The sequence below is a fragment of the Platalea leucorodia genome (assembly GCF_965183815.1).
Source record: "Platalea leucorodia genome assembly, chromosome: 1".
Taxonomy (NCBI): domain Eukaryota; kingdom Metazoa; phylum Chordata; class Aves; order Pelecaniformes; family Threskiornithidae; genus Platalea; species Platalea leucorodia.
This window is the reverse complement of record NC_138823.1, coordinates 29775840-29800567: the sequence shown is the minus strand read 5'-3', so window position 1 is coordinate 29800567 and position 24728 is coordinate 29775840. Positions and strand designations below refer to the sequence as shown.

The 24728-nt window shown below is 35.6% G+C and overlaps 1 protein-coding gene across 7 annotated transcripts in view; it reads left to right on the top strand.

Moving 5' to 3' along the window:
• Positions 1-24668, top strand: part of WWP1 (WW domain containing E3 ubiquitin protein ligase 1) — a 65862-nt gene extending 41194 nt beyond the window's left edge. For all 7 annotated transcript variants that reach the window (XM_082319853.1, XM_082319851.1, XM_082319850.1 and 4 more), the window contains 17 exons: positions 2377-2725; positions 4862-4957; positions 5603-5777; positions 9181-9235; positions 9330-9414; positions 9513-9641; positions 10579-10651; positions 10742-10813; positions 11847-11935; positions 14645-14804; positions 17629-17762; positions 17861-18001; positions 19362-19482; positions 20685-20789; positions 22054-22150; positions 22473-22545; positions 23739-24668. In XM_082319853.1, the coding sequence (XP_082175979.1) occupies positions 2460-2725; positions 4862-4957; positions 5603-5777; positions 9181-9235; positions 9330-9414; positions 9513-9641; positions 10579-10651; positions 10742-10813; positions 11847-11935; positions 14645-14804; positions 17629-17762; positions 17861-18001; positions 19362-19482; positions 20685-20789; positions 22054-22150; positions 22473-22545; positions 23739-23838 (1971 nt within the window). In that variant the 5' untranslated portion in view covers positions 2377-2459 and the 3' untranslated portion in view covers positions 23839-24668. The remainder of the gene's footprint in view (positions 1-2376; positions 2726-4861; positions 4958-5602; positions 5778-9180; positions 9236-9329; positions 9415-9512; positions 9642-10578; positions 10652-10741; positions 10814-11846; positions 11936-14644; positions 14805-17628; positions 17763-17860; positions 18002-19361; positions 19483-20684; positions 20790-22053; positions 22151-22472; positions 22546-23738) is intronic.
• The last annotated feature ends 60 nt before the right edge of the window (positions 24669-24728 follow it).

Below are 24728 nucleotides of genomic sequence, written 5' to 3'. Positions count from 1 at the left end.
CCAAAGAGTGGGAAATGTGGCTATGGTGGGAAGACAGCAGAAACAATTACGAACTTTAAAAGGTAATAATTAAATTAGGCCTTCTCTGAAGCTTTTCTCTATTTGGAGAACTTGAATTTGATTACCTTCTCTTTTCAGTTGAAGGCCAGAGGGCATATATATTATATAGGCATTGCTCGCTTTTTCTTCAACAGCAGAGATCCATTTGAAATCTGTATTAGGCTAGGGTAATTGCAAAAATAATTGATTTGTGCAAATAGTACTATTGATGAAATCATCACTGAGCTTACACTGAGGCATTGATACAACAGTTTTCAACTACTGTACCAGTTGGTGGAGACTTTTTTTAGGGGAAGGCATAAAACAGGTCTCCAGCATTTGTTGATGACAGACTTTTTTTTTCCCTCACTGTTGTGCTTAGCAAGATTGTAATTTCATGTGATCTTGCCAGAATTGCTGTTTTAGATCTAATTGGTGAGGTAATCAGCTGATGTAATATTTTATAGATCTGTTTTGGAGATCAGTTTACTAAAAGAGCTGATGATTTGTCAGTTATTTTGCTTCTAACTCTGTTATGTAATCCCATTCACTCTTTCATGTGTATGTATTGAGTGGCTTTTTTTAATGAAAGCTGAAATTTCAGTTGGCTTTTTTCCTATTTAAGTAAAATTGTTGCTAGTTAAAGCAGAAGTTTGAAGAAACTTGATCGGATTGTCTGTAGTTATGATTTTTTTTTACTGTCATGCTTTACATTTGCTTGAAATAATATAAAGTCGTGACATGTCTTAATGTAGTTAACGTGTTTTGTGTGAGCTAGTAGTAGTGATGTATTACCCTGGAATAATTGTGTTCAAAAAGCGATGCCTTTAGACATCTTACAAATCTGCTGCTGCCTGTAAAATCGTACTTACTATGCATATCAAGAAAATATTTATGGCCCAGTGATAATTCCTTAAAGAAACTGACTTGCTAATTTAAATACATTGCTGATGACAGTTTTGTTGTTTGTAATTCTTTGACCTGCTTTTCTGACCATCTGGGAAAGCAAGAAATTGCTGACATTATATACATATTGCAAGTAATAAGTAGAATCTAGCTATTATTTTATTTGTAAGAATGTTATACAGAATTAAAGTAAATGAACTCTTTAAAATGATGGAACAGGGTTTTATAGGCACTAGTCTAGGGTTACATTTTGCAAATCTGTATCAATAAGGTTATGAGGATAGAGCAATTGTATTGGCCTCAGTCCTTAGAATTGTAAGCTGACAGGAAGAAAATGCTGTTAGATAGAAAATTATTTGAAGTCTACGTTGCATATTGTATTTAGTCTTGTAGAAAAGTAGTTCCAACTCTAGAAGAGGTACAAACTGATGAGTTTAAATAGAATTGTCACTTTCTGGTGTTGATTAGTGGTGCAGAAAATGAAGACTGTGAGTAGTGTTTCACTGCTTTTAATAGGGCCTTGACTTTCAGTGGGGGTCCTACGGGCTGCCGTATAGCTGATTTCGCTTGTCTAAGACAAGATCTTGTGCTGAGATACTGTTCTGTTAAGCTCTGCAGATGATTGGTATTGATGTAGTGTTGGCCAAGTGGGCTTGGGAGTAATAAGCTGCTTAGCTCCCTCTTCCTGCTAAATCCATGCCTGCTTTAAACCTTTTATGAGATTATGCGTGCTTGAGTTGGATGACATTTGTATTGTTCTTTAAAAGACAGAAATTGATTTACTTTGTGATTCTAAAATTATTTTCTTCAGTCATTGAGCTACGTAAGTTATATTAGCCAAATAGTAATTTTTATATTTTAATCCCGCTTTTGGAGGGGGATTTTTTTTTCAAGTCACACACAGGTGGTTTTTGCTTAATTGTAGGGTTCTGTACCTCAACTCTGAAAAAGGAAAAAAAAAAAAAAATCACCTGTAAGAACTCCCTCTTAGTTTTCCAAATTTCATAGAGTTATTTCTCTCTTAATATTTTTCTTTCATGTCATACTAACCAAGATTCTTTTCTGAAGTTGATATAAGTTCAAAGTTTCAAAGCAAAGAAAGCAGTACTGTTTTCTGGGAAGCAGATGGGTACCTTTTGCTAATCTAAAGAGTAAGGTGTAATGTTGAGTTGACCAAGATATGCAGAAACTAAGAAATAACCTCAGCAGGGAAGTATAGAGAATGGCTTTCAGACTGTAAGTTTTAATTACAGCTTTAACTGAGGCAGGTACATTGTGACTTTTTGTCATCTTAGATAAAAATGCTGCTTATGGCATATAGGTGTGACTTAAACATATTCCTATTGTGTCATTTACTGCAAAAGCTGGTCATTTGAAAAGTAAATCTCATCAGATTCTGATACACAAATCTTCTTATTTCCCATTTCTCAGTTAATGGCGAGTCATCTGTCTCTGCACCAGAAGCTGGTAATTCTTCTGTCTCTGAGGCTCCAGTAGGTTCAGCCGAAGCTCCCATGTCTTCAGATTGCACTAACACTACAGCAGAACCTCAGTCAACAACAGAAGCAACTGGTTGTTCTGAAAGCCACACTTCTCCGTTACCTGTTGTGTCTGCTGGGCTAGAACCTACAGCTGCAACAGACTGTGCTCAACCTAATGCTAGAAACAGCGTAGCAGCAGATGCAGCAAAACCACGGGAATCTTCCTCCACCTCAAGTGCATCTGCAGAACCTGTAAGACAGCAGCCTGGTAATGCCAGTACAGAACCTTTGCCACCAGGGTATGTGGGCTTGATTTTAATGCTATGATTGTGTTTTGTCTGAATGTGCATATAAAGACACAGAAATTTAATTCTATACTGGGATTGCCAAATGCAAGTCAGTTGGCTGAGATGGGGTTATTTGATCTAAATGAAGTTTGTACTGCTGCTATAACTGGCTAGTAGCTCTTGTCCCAGAAAGTAACAACTGAGAACTGATTTGCTGAGGCAGTACTGTGATCTAAATAAACAAACTCTTGGGCATTATGGACATGAAGATTTTTCATTTGATATATTCAAACTTATTTGTGTCATAATTTGTTACTCCTTTGGTTCTTAAACTATGAGAATGTAGTACGGACCAAAATAAAGAGAAGTGAAAATTAATAAAATAGTCTAGTAATACTTGTAGGTGCTTGCTGTGTAACAATGAGATCAATAATGTTATAGATAAAAATACAGATTTCAAGTGTATGTGCTCAGAATAGCTAGAAACTTTTGATTCTACTAGACTGTTAGAAACTAATTCTGTAGTCCTAAACCTTAAATGCAAAATTAAAGATGTGCTTAGACATTAAATGAAAATATAGTATATGCTCAAATATATATATTAATCTTAAAATTTTTTTATAGATGCTTTCATGTTTGGGTGAAAAGGTGTCTTCAGTAACTAATTGAAAATACTGACATTTCTGTGATATTCTAAATATTAACTATTTTAGCATTTTCTGAAGACAGAAATTGTTTCTTAACCCAAAGTGTATATACCTTGTGTCATTGTAGCTGATCTTTCAGAGAGCCTGTCTTGTACCTGCTCCCTCTGAAGGAGGTTCAGTAAGTTATTAGTGACACTTCACTTGAGTTTCTGCAGTTGGATATACAGGAAAACAAGCATCTAAAAAGACAGAAATATTGTGTATATATTGTTGGGGAAGAGTTACAAAGTTTTTAATTTTCCGATGCTTTGACAATGGAAGCTCTTTATAGGTGGGAATTCCTGTGGTCGTCCACCCTCCCTCCACACACAAATTTTTTTTTTTTTTTTTTTTAAAAAATTCGTTACGTGCTTTCCCATTGAGGACAGGGTCATGAGTGCCAGGCATAGTGCACAGTATGGCCAAATGCATTTCTTCATCATTCCTCCCTGATCACATTTCTGTGGGGGCTTTTTTGTGGTTCCCTGGCTGTGTCGTGTCCCCCCCCCCCCAGCCCCAATCTAGTTGAGTCTCCATTATGTTTAGCCCTAGTAACTCTCTAACATGCTGCTGCTTCTCTCTTCTTGCAATCTTGGCATTTAACCTCTTGAACTGCAGAAAACATTTTGTAGGAGTTTTATAGGATACTCTGTAATAGTGAGGAAGTGCACACCAAATCCTGTGAGTAGCAGGCAAGGTATTCTGCCTGCGTTTTTAGGAGCTAATTAATTATGTATATAAGAAAAACAAACATATATCTAGTGCGGGCAAGGGCTTCAGCTTTTTGTCCAATATTTATCCTGGTTTCCTCTCCCATTTATAAATACTTTTATTGCATTATGGCAGTTCTCAGCAGCATGAAACGTCAGTTGTTTATAATGTTTGGTCCTCTTTCCATCGTCAGTGTAAGTTTGCTTTGCAACTAAAACTGAAGAAATAATTCCCAGGGATATCAGATAGAGAATTTACCAAGATAGGAAATAGAAACACAGGAAAACCATCTGAAAGAACATATTTCAGGTTCACTCTGAAAGATCCTATTGTTTGTTGGATATAGGGAACAGTGCTTCAAAATGTAAACTCCCTCTTTTTTTGAGAGACACATGTACTTAGAAGTGCAAAGAATGCGTCTCTAAGCACTTTTTGAATGAGGTTATTTTAGCATCCAAGCCAGATAATTGACTTTGTTTTCAGGTATCTTAAATAGAATTTGAAAATGCTTGTGAATATTGGTGTATGCTCATTTTATGCACCAAGTCCCTTAAAGAAGTCTTTATGGTCATATCAGTTAAAGTAGGAAGTAACTGATATGTATTCTAGTGTGAGTTTTCTTTGGTGTTTTAGAATGAGTTTTGAATCATAGCATTTTCATTCAATACTAAGGTACTTTTTTGGCTTAGTGGGAAATAAGTCCTAAGGAAGCATTTTCACCTTGACTTACATGAAAGTCTGTGTCTTGAAGGTGGGAGCAAAGAAAGGATCCTCATGGTAGAACCTATTATGTTGATCACAACACACGAACTACAACATGGGAGAGACCACAGCCCTTACCTCCTGGGTAATGTAGACTTTTTTGATTTAAATATCATAAAGGTACTATTTGTTTGTTTGTTTGGTGCAGGAAGAATACTGGCTTTTATAAGCAGCTCATCGAAACTGTGTTATAAGTCATATATTAAGAAATTCTAGCTTTCAGTTAATTTCGAATTATATTAATTGCAGCTATTGTTATAGGAATGTTGGTACTGCATATGTTGCATTTTCTGATCACTTGTTCAAATACAGCTACTAAATTATTTTGTTCTTCCTTCAAAACTTAAGCATTAAATGATGCACATTTGACCACCTTTGTTTAGGTGGTACCACTAGGTGTAGTGCATTTGTTCCAAACTTCAGATTTCCAGGCAAAGTGTTTTCTGTGAAACTGCCAGCATTGCTTATGGTCACAGGAATTTACAAAGTTAAAAAATGAGGTGACAGAGAGCTGAGCATGCTATTGCTTGAAGTCTATGTTTGCTCAATGTGGTTGTCCTTCTGCCAATAAAGTTGGGGAGTACTTTTGTGTACTTCAGAAATTAAAACCATGCCTGTGATTCCAGTACTTAATTCAAGTACTGTCTAGGAATTTAACATAAAGAGAAAATTAGTTATGTACTATGTATTACTGAAAAATTTAGCTGTTAACATTTGTGTTTCTTGAAAGCTGGGAAAGAAGAGTTGATGATCGTGGGAGAGTTTACTATGTGGACCACAACACCAGAACAACAACGTGGCAGCGACCAACAATGGAATCAGTCAGGAACTTTGAGCAATGGCAATCTCAACGGAATCAACTGCAGGGAGCTATGCAACAATTTAACCAACGATACCTCTATTCGGTAACGTTTACATAAAATTTAGAAATTAGTAGAGAGGTATAGGTATGCTTTTTGCTTTTGAACTTTTTCTAAAGTGATTTTATAACTATTCAACCATATGTGTTACAAGACGTTTGGCATCAGTAATTCAGATTTTGATTCTGTTGAAAAAGGTTAACAAAAATCGTCCTTAAAGGCAAAAAGTACTCCTTTCTGAGTCTGTTTCCTAACTTGAGCCTTGTGTACTGCATAATACTTAAGACTTTTGATGACAGTAGTAAGAGGTAAAACTAAAGCAGTCTCTTAACTGAAAATGAATGTAAAAGCTGAGTTATGGGCATTTTGAACGTTAAATGGCCTTCAAAACTGTTTTAGTGATTAGAAGTCATTCATTAGTACAGGTGGCAATTCTTTTACTTTGAGCTCATTTTGAAGTTTATGCACCTGATTCAGCTCTGGAATTTCCTACATGGTTTTCCATTTCTCTCAGATAGTTGCTCACTTACTTCTGCCTGAAGAAAATACCATGAGTAGCTTCAAAGAAGATATTTCTTGAGGCAGATTTTTCTGTCTGTGACTGGATAAATAGGATAGTTGCTTTTTCAGAGTTAAGAATGATGGTGCCTGCATGTCACTGTCACTCTAACCAGTCCATTTTAAGCATTGTGCTTGGTCTCTAAAAAAAAGATCCAGTCTAGAGACTTTGTTAAGTGATATGTAGCAAAGCTGGAGTGTTTTAAAGAAGAAACCATTGAAGTACAAGTCTGAAACAGCTTCATTAGACTAGGACTCTATGCATCCGCAGACCTAACTTTGGTTTGAATTTGATGGACTTTATTCAGGTACTGCTCGGAAGTAAAGGATGCTGCAGTATTCTTACATTTAACAGTTCTCAGCCTCTCATTATCTAATTAGACATTATATCTCATCACTAGCAATAGCAGAAACATGCATCACCACTAATTTTCTGAACTCCTGGATCTATGCATCAAAGTCAATTTATCTTATGCAGTTAGAGAAAGATAGAATGGTTGAGGTTGGAAGGGACCTCTGGAGGTCACCTGGTCCAACCCCTTGCTCAAGCAGGGCCACCTAGAGCCAGTTGCCCAGGACCATGTCCAAACGGCTTTTGAATATTTTCAAGGATGGAGACTCCAAAACCTCTCTGGGCAACCTGTGCAAGTGCTCAGTCACCCTCGCAGTGAAAAAGTGCATCCTGATGTTCAGAGGGAACCTCCTGTGTTTCAGTTTGTGCCCATTGCCTCTGGTCCTGACACTGGGCGCCAGTGAAAAGAGCCTGGCTCCATCTTTTTTGCACCCTCCCTTCAGGTATTCATACACATTGGTAACTTTAAATGCAAATCCAAGAATCACAGCTGAAACATATCAAGCCAAGAACTCTTGCTGAGCAACTTTCTGTACTTGTGTAGTACTTTGATCAGTTGCTTAAACATCTAAGAAAACTCTCACTTTTCCTGATCCTAAGATTTGTTTTGTTTTGAGCTAGATTTATTCTCTCAGGGAACAATGTAGTTCTTAATTAATTTGCTTTCTTCATTTAATGATAACTCTTACTGAAAACCACAGACTCATTTCTTAAAATGTCCCATCTGATCTTAGAATCATTAAATTAGGATTTTTTTGTGAGACACAATATACTTGAAGGAAGGGAAAAGATAACTCAACTGTTTGCATCTCTTCAGAATTCTGTTTTCTAAGTAGTATATCAGTTGCGTACCTAGAACTCACGTTTTGTGGGGGGAAAAAAAAATGAAATTATGTTGAAAAAAGTGTAAATGCCTTTTTTTTTTTTTTTTTTTTTTTTTTTTTTTATTTTAGTGCTACTGTATAGTTTTCTTCTAGAATTGTTAAGGTCAAACTACAGCTAGCTTTTCTTCTTCTGTTGGCATACCAGAACTCTGCCTATATAGCAGTTTATAAGTGAGATTGTAATTTATTTTTTGGAAAAAAGTGAATTAATACTTTTAATGAGTAAAGGAATGTTTCCATTACTTTGAACGGTCAAAGCTAAACTATGTGAAGGAAGGGAAGTAGATAGGATATAGTTATTTGATGTACTTTTATTTTTACCTGGGTTAATATGTTATACTCCTTTTGGTATTGAATCTATCTCATCCCATGCCACTGCCTAGTGTTTCAGTGTGTTCTGTTAAATATATATTAGCCAGCAACCACACACAAATCCTTGGACCCATTAAGAAGATCAGAAATCTCTGAATTGTGCCACCACTGAGTTCTTTGGCAGACAGCATTTTCTGTTGTGTGCCATTCTTTTTATACTCGGCACAGAGAAGTCTTTGGTTACAGGGTCATTATGACTGTATAGTTTCCAAAAGCAGAAAAGGCTAACTGTGTTTGCTGCTGAGATAATGATAGTTCTCTGTTCACATCTAGTAGCTGGTGGCCGGAACAACGAGACAGCTTGATTTTAAGTGTAACTGCATTTTCTTCTGATCCTTTCTCTGTTTCTGTTTCACAGGAAAAATATCGTAGCTTTTTGTTTGTGAATTTGCTGTTGTAAACTCTTCAGTGGATTTGAGATTTTTGGATTGCAAATGCTATATAAAGCAGTATTAGTAGCAAGGTGATCCTTAAGATACTCTTTGGAAAATGTAGATTGGTTCCTGTATATCAAAATTCCATTCTGCACAAAAATAGAAAAAAACCAATTTTAGTGTCCAAAAAATTTTAGAGGGGTGAATGCTTTTAGTTATAAATCAGAGCATGGATCCTGCAGTCTCCGGGATTTCTACCTTTTACATTTTATTTTTCCCATGCTTTGTATTCTTGGGACTTACTGGGGGACTTCTGCAAGGTTACAGTATCTTACAAGCTTAGCATGGTTTTACATAATAATTTAATCTAGGGTTTTTTTACCTTTTTTTTTTTCCTTTTAACATTAATGCATGTTGGTATAATTTTAACCTTCCGCATATTTTAAAGAATGCAGCTGCATTTGCAGAGAATGACAAAGACTGAAAATAGCCAGACATCCAGGGAAGACATCATGTATTGAGGAAGCAAAAAACCCTATGTTTGCAGTAATCACTCTGCTTGGAAATGTTTATTATGGTAAAGCATGTTCTTAAGCAAGAACATTGTGCTTCTCTGCTTATGTGTGCTTCTGCAAAACTTCTATGAACTGTACGTCTTTAATATCACTGACTCCCTTTCAAGCTTTCTGTAGGAAGAGAAAGGCAGAGTTGGAAACAGTGGAGACCAGTGCACAAATCATATCTTATTATCGTATAATCTATATTTCTTCACAAAAACAGACTACAAATGGCATGATGTTTTTTCAGAATGGATAGTCTTCCGAACTAGTGATAATCTTAAAACATATTAAGGAAAAACAATATGAATAATATTTGGCCTAACTGAATGTCCTTTTGTTGTTAAATAGGCTTCAATGTTGTCAGCAGAAAATGATCCGCTTGGGCCTTTACCGCCAGGTTGGGGTAAGTTAATTAGCTGTTGATTTCAGGAAGTGACAGTTACAGAAATTTGGAATGCAATTGTTGTATAGTGAGTTTTTTTCTTTTTTTCCCCTAGAAAGGAGAGTGGATTCAAATGATAGGGTGTATTTTGTAAACCATAACACAAAGACAACACAGTGGGAAGACCCTCGAACTCAAGGGTAGGTGTGTATATTGACTGTGCAGATTAAAAGATCTTGCTTAATTATTATATGTCATGATATGGAGGAAAAAGTACTGTCTGCAATTTCTTCTGCAGTTTACAAAATGAGGACCCTCTTCCAGAAGGCTGGGAAATCAGATATACAAGAGAAGGTGTCAGATACTTTGTTGACCATAATACAAGAACCACCACCTTCAATGATCCTCGTACTGGGAAATCTTCTGTGTGAGAAATTAAATATATTTTTTAACTTTTTAACTTGTTATAGTTTAATAATGAAGTCTTCTCATACTAGAAAATAATCTATACTTTTAGCTGGAATTGAGCACTAAATTATGAACAAATTGTTGTCCTGTAAATTTAATCTGTTTTTAAGCTTTAATTGTCAGTTTATCTATGACACACTTTGCTGTACTGCTCTAAGGTTCAATACTTTTTATATACTTTTCAAGTACCAAGGTTGTAATTGTTCTATAAATAGAGAGGGGAAATGAGGCAAACTTGAATACTGAACTAATGTAACTAATAGTTAAATTTTTAAAGAAACAGCAAATGATTGTAATGTGTATTGCTTATAGTTATACACCCTCTAGCAATATTAATGTCTAAACAAAGTAGTTCTAAATACTTTTCAAAAATTTTACATGCAAATCTTTTTTAAAATAGTTTAGGCAGAAGTATTGACCCAACCTATGGTGGCTGTCTTAATGTCTTTTATGTAGGGTAGGGTTTAATTCTGATGACATGTTGATGACCTTTCATTCAAAGAGCCCATAGAGTATTGTACTAGAAATTCCTTCACAGTTCCGCAAGCAGCTGAATTTATGACGGCTAATTTAGCAGTCTTTCTCTCAATGAAGACAAAAAATTAGATGTGTCTTCTTTAGCTGGCTTGTAATTTTTACAAGATTGATAGGGATTTGAAATCCTCTAGATCTCTACCTTTCTCTCAGATTTGGTAAATTGACTAGCATCTTAAAAAAGGGGGGGGGGCCAGAAAGGAAGACTGACTGACCAAACCATCAACTGCATTTTGTTTCTGATCGTATCTTATGATAACAATTTTTTGTGTATTTTTTGAAATCTGCACACTATTGTTTAGCATTGAAAGTACTATTTGATGTCTGTATGGTTAATGTATCTCAAATATATTTCTTTACAGAAATAAAGGGCCACAGATTGCTTATGAGCGTAGCTTTAGGTGGAAACTTGCTCATTTCCGTTACTTGTGTCAGGTACTGATTAAGTAGTTATTTACTTTTTGAAACTATTTGAATTTACATTTATATGTTCTGCCTTTTAACATTATTGCCTTGTGATTACAGTCCAATGCACTGCCAAGTCATGTGAAAATCAATGTATCCAGACAGACTTTGTTTGAGGATTCCTTCCAGCAAGTAAGCCTGCAAAGATTGTTGTGTTTGTTTATCAAGAGAGAGCATAAGAACAAAAATGGCCATACCCAGTTCAGACTAATGGTCCTTCAGGCACAGTAATCATCTGGTGTTAGCCAAAGAGGGATCTTAGGAAAGACTGTAAGAACAGAAGTAATGTATACAATACTTTTACCAAATGATCTTTCAGCTCCCAACTGTTTACAATTGAAATGCTTCTTGAGCTTGATGTGGTTTCTGGGTATTTTAATAATCCTCAAGGGACTTCTCTTCTGTGAGGTTGTCTGTGCTCCTCTTGGGAACTTTTTGCATCTACAGCATCCTGTGCTAAAGAGTTCCATAGCTTAACCACATTGCATACCATATTAACTTAGCCACATCGGATTTGCTTTTTTTGATTCTCGTGTGTCGTTATATACATTACAAAATGTTGTTTTCTCCAATTAAAACTGGTGTCCTGCTTTGTCCTTCAAACGTTAAATCTGTGTAATTGAAACTTAAAGTTCTTGAGCTCTTACAGTCTGCAGCCAATGTATGTTCCTTCCTGCTTTCTCTGTAACAACGAAAATTCTTGCTGCTGTCACCACATCCAAACCTCTTGGGAGGGATTCCCTATATTATTAATGAAAGAATACTACACTTATTTTGGATTAAATTATTTTTTTAAGTGATTTGCCTAAAACCAAAGTCTCTAATATATCAGATGAACTGCCTTTTCACCTATTTTCCTTTAATGATAATGAGTGCCTCAGGAGGAGTATAAGAACAAGGCAGCCATATAGTGATACTTTCCAGGTATGCTCTCCCACTTGCTAGCAGTCTGCTGCTCAAGGATTTTAAGTCTGAGCTGGTGTTTTGTCTGCAGTTCATTGATTGCATGTTCCATGAGATGGTCTAATTGCTTCTCAAATCTGTGTAAACATTTGACATATATGGTATTTCTGTATCAATTACATAAAATCTGAATAAGAAGGAGCGATTGTATTGACAATGCATAATTTATAACTTATTACAATTTTTTGGGTTTTCTTGATAGATTATGGCATTAAAACCTTATGATTTGAGGAGAAGATTATATGTTATATTCAGAGGGGAAGAAGGATTGGATTATGGTGGCTTGGCAAGGTAAAAGAAAATTTGTTTAAAATGTTTTTTATTTTTTTAATAGCACTCTAACCTTGATTTCTAATGTCATTCTGTTGGCAAAGAAACTGCTTGCTTTTGCAGTCTGACCCTGGTTACCTTTTTAGCTCCCCTTAGTGTATTAAGGAAGTGGAACTGGCAGCACTGGCTATTGTTATGGGTTATAATCTTGCATTAGTAAAACTGTGGTCTCAGTTGTTCAGTTCTTTGACAAAGATCGATGTTTAAATTGGAATTTTTTAAATGCCAGTTAATTGCTCTAGACTGAGTTACTTTAGAAACTTTCTAATAGAAAGTTCCACTTTCCTGGAAGTGGGGACTGTGGAAAAGTAAATTGTTTTGCTTATTTGGGAAAAAAAAAGCGAACACCAGATTCGGGCTGATATGAGCAGAAAGGACATAAACAAGAGGAGAGTAGTGCAAGCATGAAGTAACAGCAGACAAACAGGCTATGTAGGCTGCGCAGGAATGCGAAACAGCTAGACTACAAGTTTTTCTAGAATCTGAAGTGGAACTGAAAGGGAAAATCTGATGACAGGAAAACCATAGACAAAGCATGTTTCGTCTGTTGACCATATAGAAGACAACCACTGACTACTGCTGCCAGTTATTTGACTGAAATGTTACTGTTAGGATGGAAATTTCAGTACTACTGCAGATGCAGGGAATTAGAACTAGTCATAGATGATAGAATTTTTCTTGCTTGTTTGGTTTTTTTTTAATGTAAAGGTGTCCTGGTTTGGTTTTGTTCTGGTTTTATGTAGCTTACCGTGTTAAAATGAAGTTCAGTGAATATGTGTAGTAAGTAAGGAAGCTTGCCTCTGAAGGTTGAGCTTCTTTGGATATGTGTGTGGTTATGCTTCTGAATTACAATATCTGATAGGTGACTGCAGGGAGGCATCCAATTTTTGCTTTGCATGGATTTTATTTGGTTGGTGTCCCTATCATGATGGCCCTAGGCACAGGATGGGAACCAGGAGAGTTCAAGTAATCTGTTCCAAAGAAACAAAGTATTCCAAAGAAGTGATGTTAGAATAATTTAACTGAAGCGTGTTAGCCACAGAAAGTAGCAGAATAAATAAATAAATAACAAATATATAAGTAGTATAGTTTCGTAGTTTTAGGAGTAAGTCTTGCCCAAGATTTTGTATGTGAAATTGAGAAGCAGCAAGGATCTCATTGTAACTTTAGCTGAGAATTCTTAAGTGACACTGAGTAAATGTTCATGTACTGACTTGCTAATGTAATACTGCATTAATACAAATATAGAAAGCTGATGCACCTGATTTATCACCTGTCTCAGCAGGCTAAACTCAGTGTTCCCTCCAGATTTTTACCTTGTGTTTAGCAAGACCAATCTGACACTATGTCCCGTGGCTAGTTCTAGCTGTTGACGTGAAAAATGCATTGCTTCTGCAAACTTTTTGTTGATGACCAATTTCTTTGATTCCTTCCTCATTATCTGGCTTTGTTCTAATTTAAATGCCTATTACATTTGATGCTTCTATGCAGAGTTAATATAGTTGTCTCAGTATAAAACTTGCATAGAATGCTGTTGACATTCTTGTGCTTATTAAAAGATACACAGAACCCTGTTAGGGCTATCGTATCCTGGCTGCCTTTCCCTGTTTACAATTTCTACTTGGCCTTTGGGTTGGAAGCATATTGTAGCGAATCATGATCCATGACTTGAGTTTCATAGAACTGTTAGGAGAAACATGCCAGCAAACCTCTCATTTCTATTCCCTGATCTCAGGTAAATATAGGGATAGAAAAAATGCCTCTTAAATGTGGCAGCTGAAAGGCAGTTGGGATGGAAAACAGTCCCTGCAGTTATTATAGGATAGACTTTTAGACTTTTTTGCAGCTTTTCCCTAAGCCTGGTTGTTCAGTTCCAAGCATTTAGGGCCTGATACAAAAACTCCTGAGTATATATGACTGCTTCTGAGGTCTCTGATTATATGCAAATACTATAAAGCAACAAATATTCTAAAAATCAGCAATCCTAACACTGAAATACCAGATTCTATTATTATTTCAGGTCAGCTGAGTTGGAAACTATGAAAGTGGTGACTAACATGTATTAGTTAAACCTCAACAAAAATTTATTTTCACATTGTCGTGTCCTGTGGGCTTAACTGATGCACGGTAATTTGTTAAACCACAGTAACTCAGTGTGTGTTCTGCTGTCAGATTGGGAAAGCAAATAAGGTGTGCTGTGGTTTGGGTTTTTTTGTTTTGTTTTGTTTTACCTAGGTTGCTTATAATAAGCACTGCCCATGGATTAATCTCTAATTTTTTTGAATAAAGATTTGAGTTGTATGCAGTAAAGTAGGCGTGAGGAGGATAAATACTGTGTACTGGTTGAGGCAAGGACTCTGTAGGCAAAAATGTTGCTAATGTGCAGCTAAAACCTGTGCTATGAGGGTGTGTTCAAGGTGACAATCTTAACAATCATTTCTAAACTTTGGAAACCATGACTTTCTAACATTATTGTTTTTAATAATGAAATTTTTTGTATTTAAGAAGTATATAATGCCATATATTATTCTGTGATTCTAATAGAACACTGTTTATATTATTTTTCTAAGTTTGCCTATATTTTGACCATTTTGCTAGTTACCTAAGGGGAATGGTGATAAACATCTGTATTTGATGGTTTTTATGTGTATACATGTTTTTTTTCCTTAGAGAATGGTTTTTCTTGCTTTCCCATGAAGTACTGAACCCTATGTACTGCCTATTTGAATATGCTGGCAAGAGCAACTATTGCCTGCAGATAAATCCAGCATCAACAATCAATCCTGACCATCTTTCATATTTCTGTTTCATTGGGCGCTTTATTGCCATGGTAGGTTAGATTTTTAAGGTTTTATTATTTGCTGTAGCTATACATTTATTCCTGAACAATACTTGTTTTTACAGTTATTAAAGGTTATATTAACTCTTAGAAATGGAAGATTAAGGCATGTAAGGTTATTGAGCCAAAATATTCCCTGAGAGTTAAGTCTCTTACACACTCAAGTTTCCTGGGATAGTAATGAAAGTTAATATGACATTCAGTATAATAATTTATTTTTGTCAATTGGATGTGTGTACTTCATGCAAACCGCTGCTTGATTGAGTGTCTGAATACTGATGCTCTGAAAAATGTGAGTAATATTTTCTGAAAAAGGCTTATCAGTTAGACTTGGCGTACCTTGCTGTATTCGAAAAAATGAGTTAGAAATGTTTTGTGGAGTACACTGAGCCTTAATTTAAATGTACGTACTTGGATACAAAGATCAGATACTGAGGAGAGCAGAAGCTGGCAGGGGGCTGATTCTCTGCCATCAGGTTTCTCTTAAACTAAAAGTTGACGAGGCATGTCGTATCATTTATTCTTCTGGTATCACCGAGTCGGTTTTCTGTAGTGGACTCCTGCTCTGTCACATTTCTTTCCTTCCATATAGTGATATAGTCATCTTTCCATATAATCATCGTGATGTCTACAGGTAGTCCTCAGCAACATCGCTGAACATGGTGAATAGTGAAACTAAAGAGAGTAGATAAAAGTGCATTTTCAGATTGAAGAGACTGTTTTCTTCTCCTGTTGTTCAGGCTTTTTGTATGAAATTAGAATAAATACAAGCAAAGTGTAACATAAATGGAAAAATACTTTCAGACTTAAAATAAGTTATGTTGGGGGTTTTCTTGGTTTTGCTTTTATTATAGATGCTTCTTGAGTAACAAATTTGTTCAGTTTTGATGATAGTATCTCTGATTTCGAGGATTTTATGGCCAAGTTCCCCATTTCTTTGCTGTCATGGAAATTTATTTCATTGGGTTAACACTTTCAATAGGTTACCAACTTTTTTCTTTCTTTTAGCAAGCTATAATGCCATTTAGCAGGAAGACATGATAAAGCCAATTAGGTGCTAGAGTCAAATTCTGTTTCTTTTAGTCAGTGATTCTTGATCTTGCGCGTAAGATAAATTCATAATTGAAATGTTAGCTTTAGGAAAACTACTTCATAAAAGTACAGATCATAGAAGAGAACTTAAAGTATTTGACGTAATTAAAAGACAAACTTTTCTTTCCTGAAGTATTCTTGTATTTTTGTTTTAAATTCTCTAAGGTGGGGGGGGAGAGAGAGAGAGAGAGAGAGACCTGTGTAATGGTGCCTAATGTGGTCAGTTGAAAAGTTTGAGTATATTCATGGTTTATAATGGATGGCTCTTCCTGCAGTACTTCCTGGGATACCCTCTAGTGGCTTAAAATAGCTCAGGTAATAATGTAAGTGGGAATCATTTTAAGGAGTCTAGATAGGCTTTTTAAGTGCAGTTGTAGTTTCTGTGCTTCTCACAGTTCTAAAATAGTTGTGATTTTCAGATTCATAAAGACTTCTTTTGCTTTTAAGTACTGAAATAACCACAGACATTTTTGACTGAAATGGTGTTAAACATAAAGAATACACATCTTACTCTGTAACAAAAAGCTGTTAAATGAGGTTGGCTGAGGCAACTTTTATATTGTGCTGTAAGATTATCATAGACATAAAAAAGCAGGAAATCATATGGCTGGAGGCTAAACTTGACGTTTAATTTTTCCGTTTCCCATAAGAAGTATAGACAAGTTTAAAAATAAATACACAAATAAATAAATAAAGGCCTCTGAGAAAACCTTTTTAAGCTCTCCTAAAGCAGAAGAAAATGCACGCTAGACTAAGCCTTAGCGGGGGAAATTAGAAGGTGGGGAAAAAAAGGTGGAGCATGCACCCTAACCCTTTTCTACAGGAAATGGGCCGTTACCTTGGCTCTTCTGCTCATAGAATTTCAGCTGTAAGGAAAGACAAGCAATGAATGCCATACGTGGCTTATGTTTAGGATGATTTTTTTAAAGAGGTATTTTAGTGAAGAAAGTGTACTTGATAAAGATGAGGAAAAAAAATGTTTTCGTAGTTATAGCTGTGCTCTGTTAGCTCTCAGACACACTGAATCAGTATAGAGGTTAACACTGTGTGTGTGTGTGTGTAATGCTATGCTTCAGTACTAGAAATTAGTTTACACCCTTTGTGCACGTGTGGCGAGACAAGTGTGACCATGTTTTGGTTCTTTTTCAATTTCATTTTTGCAGTAGAAAGAAGAATCTCATTTCTCAGTTCTGTTACCTATAAACAATGTGATTCCCAAAGCTCTTCCCGAAGCAGTCTGTGATTGCATTTTTAAACTGTTTTTTACAAGCTGCAGTAGCATTGTGTGAAGGACGATTTTGCAGGATGTATGTATGTATGTAGTAAAAAATGGCAGTAGTACTCAAGTAGGATCAAATATTACGATCAAGTTAGGATCAAATAACACTTGGCATATATACCTATCCACATAATGAAGAGGAAACGTAGTAATTTCCTTTTTTCATAGGCTTCATCCTTTTATGAGAAGGGTTTGTTTTTTTTTTTTAATCAAAGAATTTCTAAATTCTAATGATAACATGCTTGGATAAATTTTGTCAATTAATAATTTTTTTTTCTTCCCATTTAATGTAATGTTTTGTTCTTTTTAAATACCAAGCTGCTACTGCTACTTGGTGCTTTTTATTACTTAAAGGAAAAAAGGAAAAAAAGAATTCAAGTCCAGAAATGCTTCAATAATTTAGTAGTTCAATAAAAGCTAAACGGACTTTTTTCTGTTCAACAGGCATTGTTTCATGGGAAATTTATTGACACTGGTTTTTCTCTGCCTTTCTACAAACGAATGCTGAGCAAAAAACTTACTATTAAGGACCTAGAATCTATTGATACTGAGTTTTACAACTCCCTAATTTGGATAAGGTTTGTAGATTATTTTTTTGTGCACGTGTGATGTTTTATGGATTTTTTTGTTTATATAGAATTCATTATGCTTTTTTTTTTTTTTTCTTTTCATTCAGGGATAATAACATCGAAGAGTGTAACTTGGAAATGTACTTTTGTGTGGATATGGAGCTCTTAGGAAAAGTAACCTCACATGAGCTGAAATCAGGAGGTTCAAATATCTTGGTGACTGAGGAGAACAAAGAAGAATATATTGGGTAGGAAGGTGTAGATGTTGAAAAAAAGTGTTCCATATGTCTTCTGTTGCTCTAGTCTTTTTTGACACAGTATATGATTTTTTTTTTTTTTTTTCTTTCATTATGTAATTCTTGGGACTATTATTGAAATGGTATCTTGGTACATTTTGGTATCTCGGTACACATAATCTCTTGGTACATTTTGATCTGTCCTATTCCCCTCTTCCCTCTCCTGCACCCCTCCCCACCCCCCCACCCTCCAAAAAAAGAGAACACCTGATAGAGAGATGACCTGTCTTGTTTGTTATTACACGTATAATGAGAGAACAGGTGAAACTGAAAATGAGCAAACCTATTTTCAGTAACTCCAGGTAACAAATCCAGGTGGAGGGAAGACACATATTTGACAGAGGATTTCAAAATTGTTCAGAACTTTGCTGTCACACTGGAAACTAAAATTCAGAATGGTGTATAACGTGGTGTGACTTAAACTGTTTTTTCTCTTTGTTCTGTTATGCTGCTCTTTCCTGCTTCTCTCCTAATCTTATCACTGCCTTTCTTTTTCTGAACCTGTATTTCTGATCCATCTATTCAGAGTGATCTCAAAAGCAAATGTACACAGATCCTTTTCTGTGATACAGTGTACGTCCAGTGCTGCACATAAAGTTTCCACTTAAATTACCAGTCTTTAGTTTCTCAGTGAAATAGTTTCTATAGTATGTATATGTATTTATTGTCTTTTTTTTTTTTTCTAATTCAGAAGTGGCTTGACCATTTTAGTTGAAACTTAAAAAACATTACCTCTTCCTCCAAATCTTAGCATAAATCAGAAGCTCAAACCAGAAAATGACTACTCTTTGTTCAAGCTGGGAATAGTCTTATGCTGAACGTATTGGGCAACCATAGTTATAGGTATTATAAGCAACAGTATTTCTTATTATTCTCTGCCTACATGGTGTTTTTTGCTCAAGAACAGAATATTTTAAAATCAGTGGAAATTTTTCTTTTCTACCATTGAAACACTGGGATTATGCACTTTTTAAGCTAAAGCAAATTTTGCCATAACAAAATCATAATGCCTGAATAGCATTATTTTCATGAAAAGGCTGCAGAATTTTGATTCCTGAAAGGTTAATAATAATACTAATTTTTTTTGTAACTAGAATGGTAATCCAACTTTTACTGTTGTCTGAGTTTGGAGATTTGTGATAATATTAGTATAGTAGGTCCCTTATAGTCTATGGAATCATACAGTGTAAGAAAGTAAAATTGGAGGGAGCGTTACCTCATGGGAACACAGACACGCAATCATATATGTTTGAACTTCTTCATGTTGAGTGCTAATTGATGTTTAATTTATGTGTGGTTTTTTCCATCCCAGGCTAATGGCTGAGTGGCGATTTTCTCGGGGAGTTAGAGAACAAACCAAAGCTTTTCTTGATGGTTTTAATGAAGTTGTTCCTCTACAGTGGCTACACTATTTTGATGAAAAGGAGCTGGAGGTGAGGTTTTCTGTTCAACATTTTTACCTTTTGCAAAGGTAATACAACAGAACGATTCAATGGATAGGTCAGCTTGAATCTCTCATCTGTGGCATGCTGCATTTGATAGCTTCTGGAACATGGAGAATTTAATAGGAGCAGTGGGGGTAAATCATGGTGAAAAGCCAATATCTATTGAATTGATGTTTTGTTGTGTTCAGCAGTTGGGAATTTTAGATTCCATCCTCAGTATTAAAATGTGTTTTGCAAGTTTCTGTGAAAGGATCAGAATGTGAGGTCACAGATGGATCTATTAGTCATAGAAAACTTTTCCCTCTGGTAGATGGGTAGAATTACCTTGTAACAGATGACACTGAAGTTGATTTTGGTGTATAGTGATCGCTTAGTTTCACAGACATAGTCTGGGATAGGTTCTAGGGTTATTCCATTTAAGGACAGAAAGTTGGAGGAACGAACAGGGTTTGCAACTAAATTTTGCAGATCCTCAATATGTAACCCAAGGGCTGATAACAGGAGTCGCTTGTGTGCACCATGTTTACTTAACAGTCAGCCTGACCTATGTTCACTGTTGGAGTTGTGATTTGGAGCAGGGACAAAAGACTCTCTAGCGCTAAGCTTATTTATTTCTGTGAGACCTGCCAAGGTTCCCTGTATATAATGAGCAGTGTTCTGAAAGCTTCTTAAGTTAAAGTGGAGTTTTTCCTGAGAAAGGACTTTGATCTTTCTTATTTAGTGTTCAGTTTTCTAGGAGGCTTTGCCTTTAGCACTTTCAGCTTTCATTGCCTCTCATAATGAATACTTTGCAGACTTACACTTTGCAGTGTGTTTTATCTTTAATAGTAGTAGCAGCAATGCAATCATCATCTTGGAATATGAGGCAAGGTTAGGATAGGTAGTATCCTCTTTAATATAAAATTTCCTTTTATGGGAAAGGTAATATCTTTTATTACTGAATTATTAGTCGGAAGAAACTAAGTTTCTGGTATGCAGACTTTCAGACCCCTGAAATACATAAACCATTTTGGAGGAGTTCTGTAAACTTAAGATAAAGGAAAATCTAACTGTGGAGTAAAATGAAAAAAAATACTAGTCCTTTTTGGGGAGCAAGAACTTCCATTTTTGTTAGTGTGTCTCATACAAGATAGAAAATTAATTTATTTGTGTAGACATGTCTATTGTCAAGTAATCATTTTCCTTTCTAGGTCATGCTCTGTGGTATGCAAGAAGTTGATTTAGCAGACTGGCAGAGGAACACTGTTTATCGTCATTATACAAGGAATAGCAAGCAGATCATATGGTTCTGGCAGGTATGTTGATCAGTGAAATTTCTGGCTTTAGATTTTGTTTTGTTCTGTAACACAAATGACGTGGAGTGGAGGGATGCCATCTGAATGAAGGTTCTTGCTGCTTCCTTTCTTTTTTCTTTTCAGAGAAGGGAACGAGGATTACTGGTTCTTAGGGTGGGAAATGGCAGATAGATACCCACATTACATTTGGATGGCTGCATCATGAATACTTTTTCTATATCTTGTCCTTCTTACTGATTATACAACGATAGAGTTTTTTGTATTCTTAGCAGTGATCTACCTTCTGAATGTTCTTATATGTAGTACACCTGTACATCTGAAATGCCACATATTATTTATGATTATTTATGATTATGATTATTGTCATGTTAACTGTGCCATTCTAGCACTGACTGATTATAACTCACATTTTAATGAAGTTGGCTAAGAATTATTTTCAGAAAAGAACCTCCAAAAATGCTATACAGGCTCCCAGTTTCTATGAATTTCCCTAAACAGAAGTCACAGCTAGGCAGTTCCTGTCTTGTGATAAATCACCATTTTAGAGATGCTTTTGACAAAGTTCCTATAAGAAAATGATGCAAATCAATTATTTCCCAGCTTATTTATATTGTCAGAATAATGTAAAATCTGATGATACGATCTCTTTTAAAGAAGCTTGATACTGAAAGAATCTTAACCAGAAGTTCATATAACTTGGATATGGTTTCAACATTTATAGAACAAAACTATTCATTTTTTCTGAGTCAAAATTCTAGTTGTATCAATGCCCCCTCTCTTACTGAGATGTTCTCTGTCTCCCCTCTCTTTTCTTCCTCTTCCCTTTCCCAGTGAATTTCCTTACAAAGTGATGCAGCTGTTAGGGATGGTGTTTCCTCTTGCTGAGACTGCCACATGCAGGGAATGCTTCAGTCATGAAATACCCAGAGCCTGTGGCTAGGCTATTGCTGTGTTTAATCAAAATGGCAATAGTCTTCATATAAAGCATTGGCATGATTTATATTTTAGTGTAGAATAAAATAGATAAAATTTCTTCTTATTTGCTGTTCCCAGCCTTCACGTTGTAACGGTCGACAGTGCATATAATCTGAAATCACTGTCTTCTCCCTCCACCCAATTTTGCTGAAATCAAGAAAGTTAAACTGTTCTCAAGGTGGTGTCTTTTTCAATGGAATTATACTTTTTTCAACAATCTCGTGGGGTGTTTGTTTTTCTCCAGCTATGTTAAAGATTTATGTTAAGTAATTTGAATTTCTGTGCCTAGTTTGTAAAAGAAACAGACAACGAAGTTCGCATGCGACTTCTGCAGTTTGTCACTGGCACTTGCAGATTACCACTGGGTGGATTTGCTGAACTTATGGGTAAGTAAAAGGTGACCAAAACTTTTATACTGTAACTGTTCCATTTGCAGGTGAACCATGCTGCAAGTGTACGGATAGCAGGAACTTCATGTTCATCAGCTTGGATCTAGAAGGGCTTTTTATATCAGAAAACCCATTAATACATTTATAAATTACTATGAAATTAGCTCATTTCTATGAGAAGAATGTTCATATTCATGCAACGTTGAGTAGCACCTAATGAGCTCTGTCTGCTGTATCTGATTTGTGTCTTATGTCAAGTATGTAGCATGTGTGCTACTTAAAAGGAACAGATTACACTTTTTTTAATCTTCTTTTCTAGGAAGTAATGGTCCTCAGAAATTCTGCATTGAAAAAGTTGGTAAGGAAACCTGGTTACCAAGAAGTCACACTTGGTGAGTTTTCACATGTAAACTTTCTGTACCTTTAGTGGTTCTCTCTTCTGGTCTTGCATTTACCAAATCAAATGAAGTCTAATTTGAATCAGTTCTCTATCTCCATCTTCAGCTGCTTTGATTGCTCCGATATGCCAGTTTTGAAAACTTTTTTGGTTGCCCTATTCTTAAATTTTTCTACTGCACTGTACACAGTTTGTCAGTATCAGTTCTATCAATCAGAGGTGTGATATCATCCTTCTTGCATAGAACTGAGAGGTGTTTCCCTAACTCTTTATTTTAGAGAATATTAAATAACTGAACAAAAGTCATGTTGGCATTAAGTATATACAGTTATTAGATACACTTATTGTACAGTAACATTATAAAAGATAAGTGTATAGTCATGAGAAAAAGTAGTGTGAAAGAAATCACAGCAAACATTCAAAACAAGGATGCTTAGCCAAGAATGGAGATACTTTTTCCTGCCAGGCTTCAGACTATTATTGGCTTGGCATTCCTGTGCCAGACGGGTGCAACAGGTGCACAGATCAGTTTCCCGTATATACTGTGTGCAAAATGGACACAATGTTGCCTTCCTTTGGCAACGTTGAGACAATAATATTCATCATACTTTTAAACTACTTCAGGGAATCCTCCATTTTACCATTTTCTCCACTGGTGCTGTTTTTTCAAGTGATGATTGCAAGAGTTAAACATCCTTCTTTGTCTAAGATAATTTTGGGGAAGACATGGAATGAAACAGAATTTTGGCAGAAGCCTTTTAGGGCAAAGTTTAGAGGAGAAAAAAAACCCCTGTATCCAGGCATGCATAGGAAGGAGAAAAATTCAGCTTTTTCATGCTCTTGCTGGCATTTGGAGATGCATCAAACTAGGGTGATATTAAACTTCATGGTGAACATTTCCTTTTCTGAGTATTATAGTTCTCTGTATCTTGGGCTGTCTTTAGTCTTCAAAGGTTCTTTTTTTTTAATCTGGTAACAGTCTTTTGTTTCTTAAAGTATCCCTCTCAAGCTTTGTCTGTTTTTACTGCTCATAGAAATGTCAAGGCCGTGAGATTGCACCGATTGCTATTTCTTCATTTCTAATTGTTAGATCAGAACATTTTTAACTTCTACTATAGCAGCCGAGTTCTGTAGTGTTCTACATGGGATTTAGATAAATTTAACAAAATTTTTTTTTTTTCTGCTCAGTTTTAATCGTTTGGATTTGCCACCATATAAAAGCTATGAACAACTGAAAGAGAAGCTGCTCTTTGCCATTGAAGAAACAGAGGGATTTGGTCAAGAGTAGAAGTGGCTTCTAGTCAAGAAGGAGATCTTGCATAATAAAAGGCCCAGCCAACTAAAATTGCACACTTAATTGTATATAAGCTTTTTGTTCTGTACAGTGACCTTTCTGGAACTCTAAAAGTATAATTGTTCTCTGTTCTTCCACAAAGATATGCAAAACAGTTCAGCCTTTTCTACTTTTATTTATTGCCCTTCCAAAAGACCAGAAAAACCCCTCATAAATTTTGAAAGCAGACAAGAGACTTATTTAAAATATATATATAAAAAAAAAAATATATATACTAATAGGCTCTAGTTTTATAGAGCTTTAAGTGTATGAAAAGTTGCAGCCATTTAAAAGGGCCTGGATTTGCTTTATCTTGGCTTTACTATTCAGAAAAATGTTTAAACTGCTCTGTGTTCTCTCTTAAGAAACATCTCCAAGTTTGTTTTATTGCATGGCTGTTCTAAAAGTTGTTAAAGGCTTAGGCCAAACGTATCCTAAATATGTAGAAAGATGCTGCTGGTATTTGAGATGACGGAATATGTTGTTCTGTCAGTTTAATTTTTTTAAATACGTAAATAGCTGATACATCCCTCTCTACTGATGTAGCCAAGGTCATGAATAAAGCCTTTACTACTTGCACAAGAGTCACGTACAATAAGGTGAATGTGATTTAATGTTGAAAGGAATTGGTGCCACTGTTCTGACTTACTGTAGGAGCTGAACAGAATATTTTAATTCATTTGAGCAGCATTGAAATTTGTTTACATATTACCTTGGGTTATTACCACGAGGATGTTAGGTAATCTTCAAAGAAAAAATAATAAAAGAGAAAATATTACACATTCTCTCCTTGGTCTGGTGTCTTACAGGTTTCTTTTTTTTTGTTGGTTTTTGCTTCCCTTTTC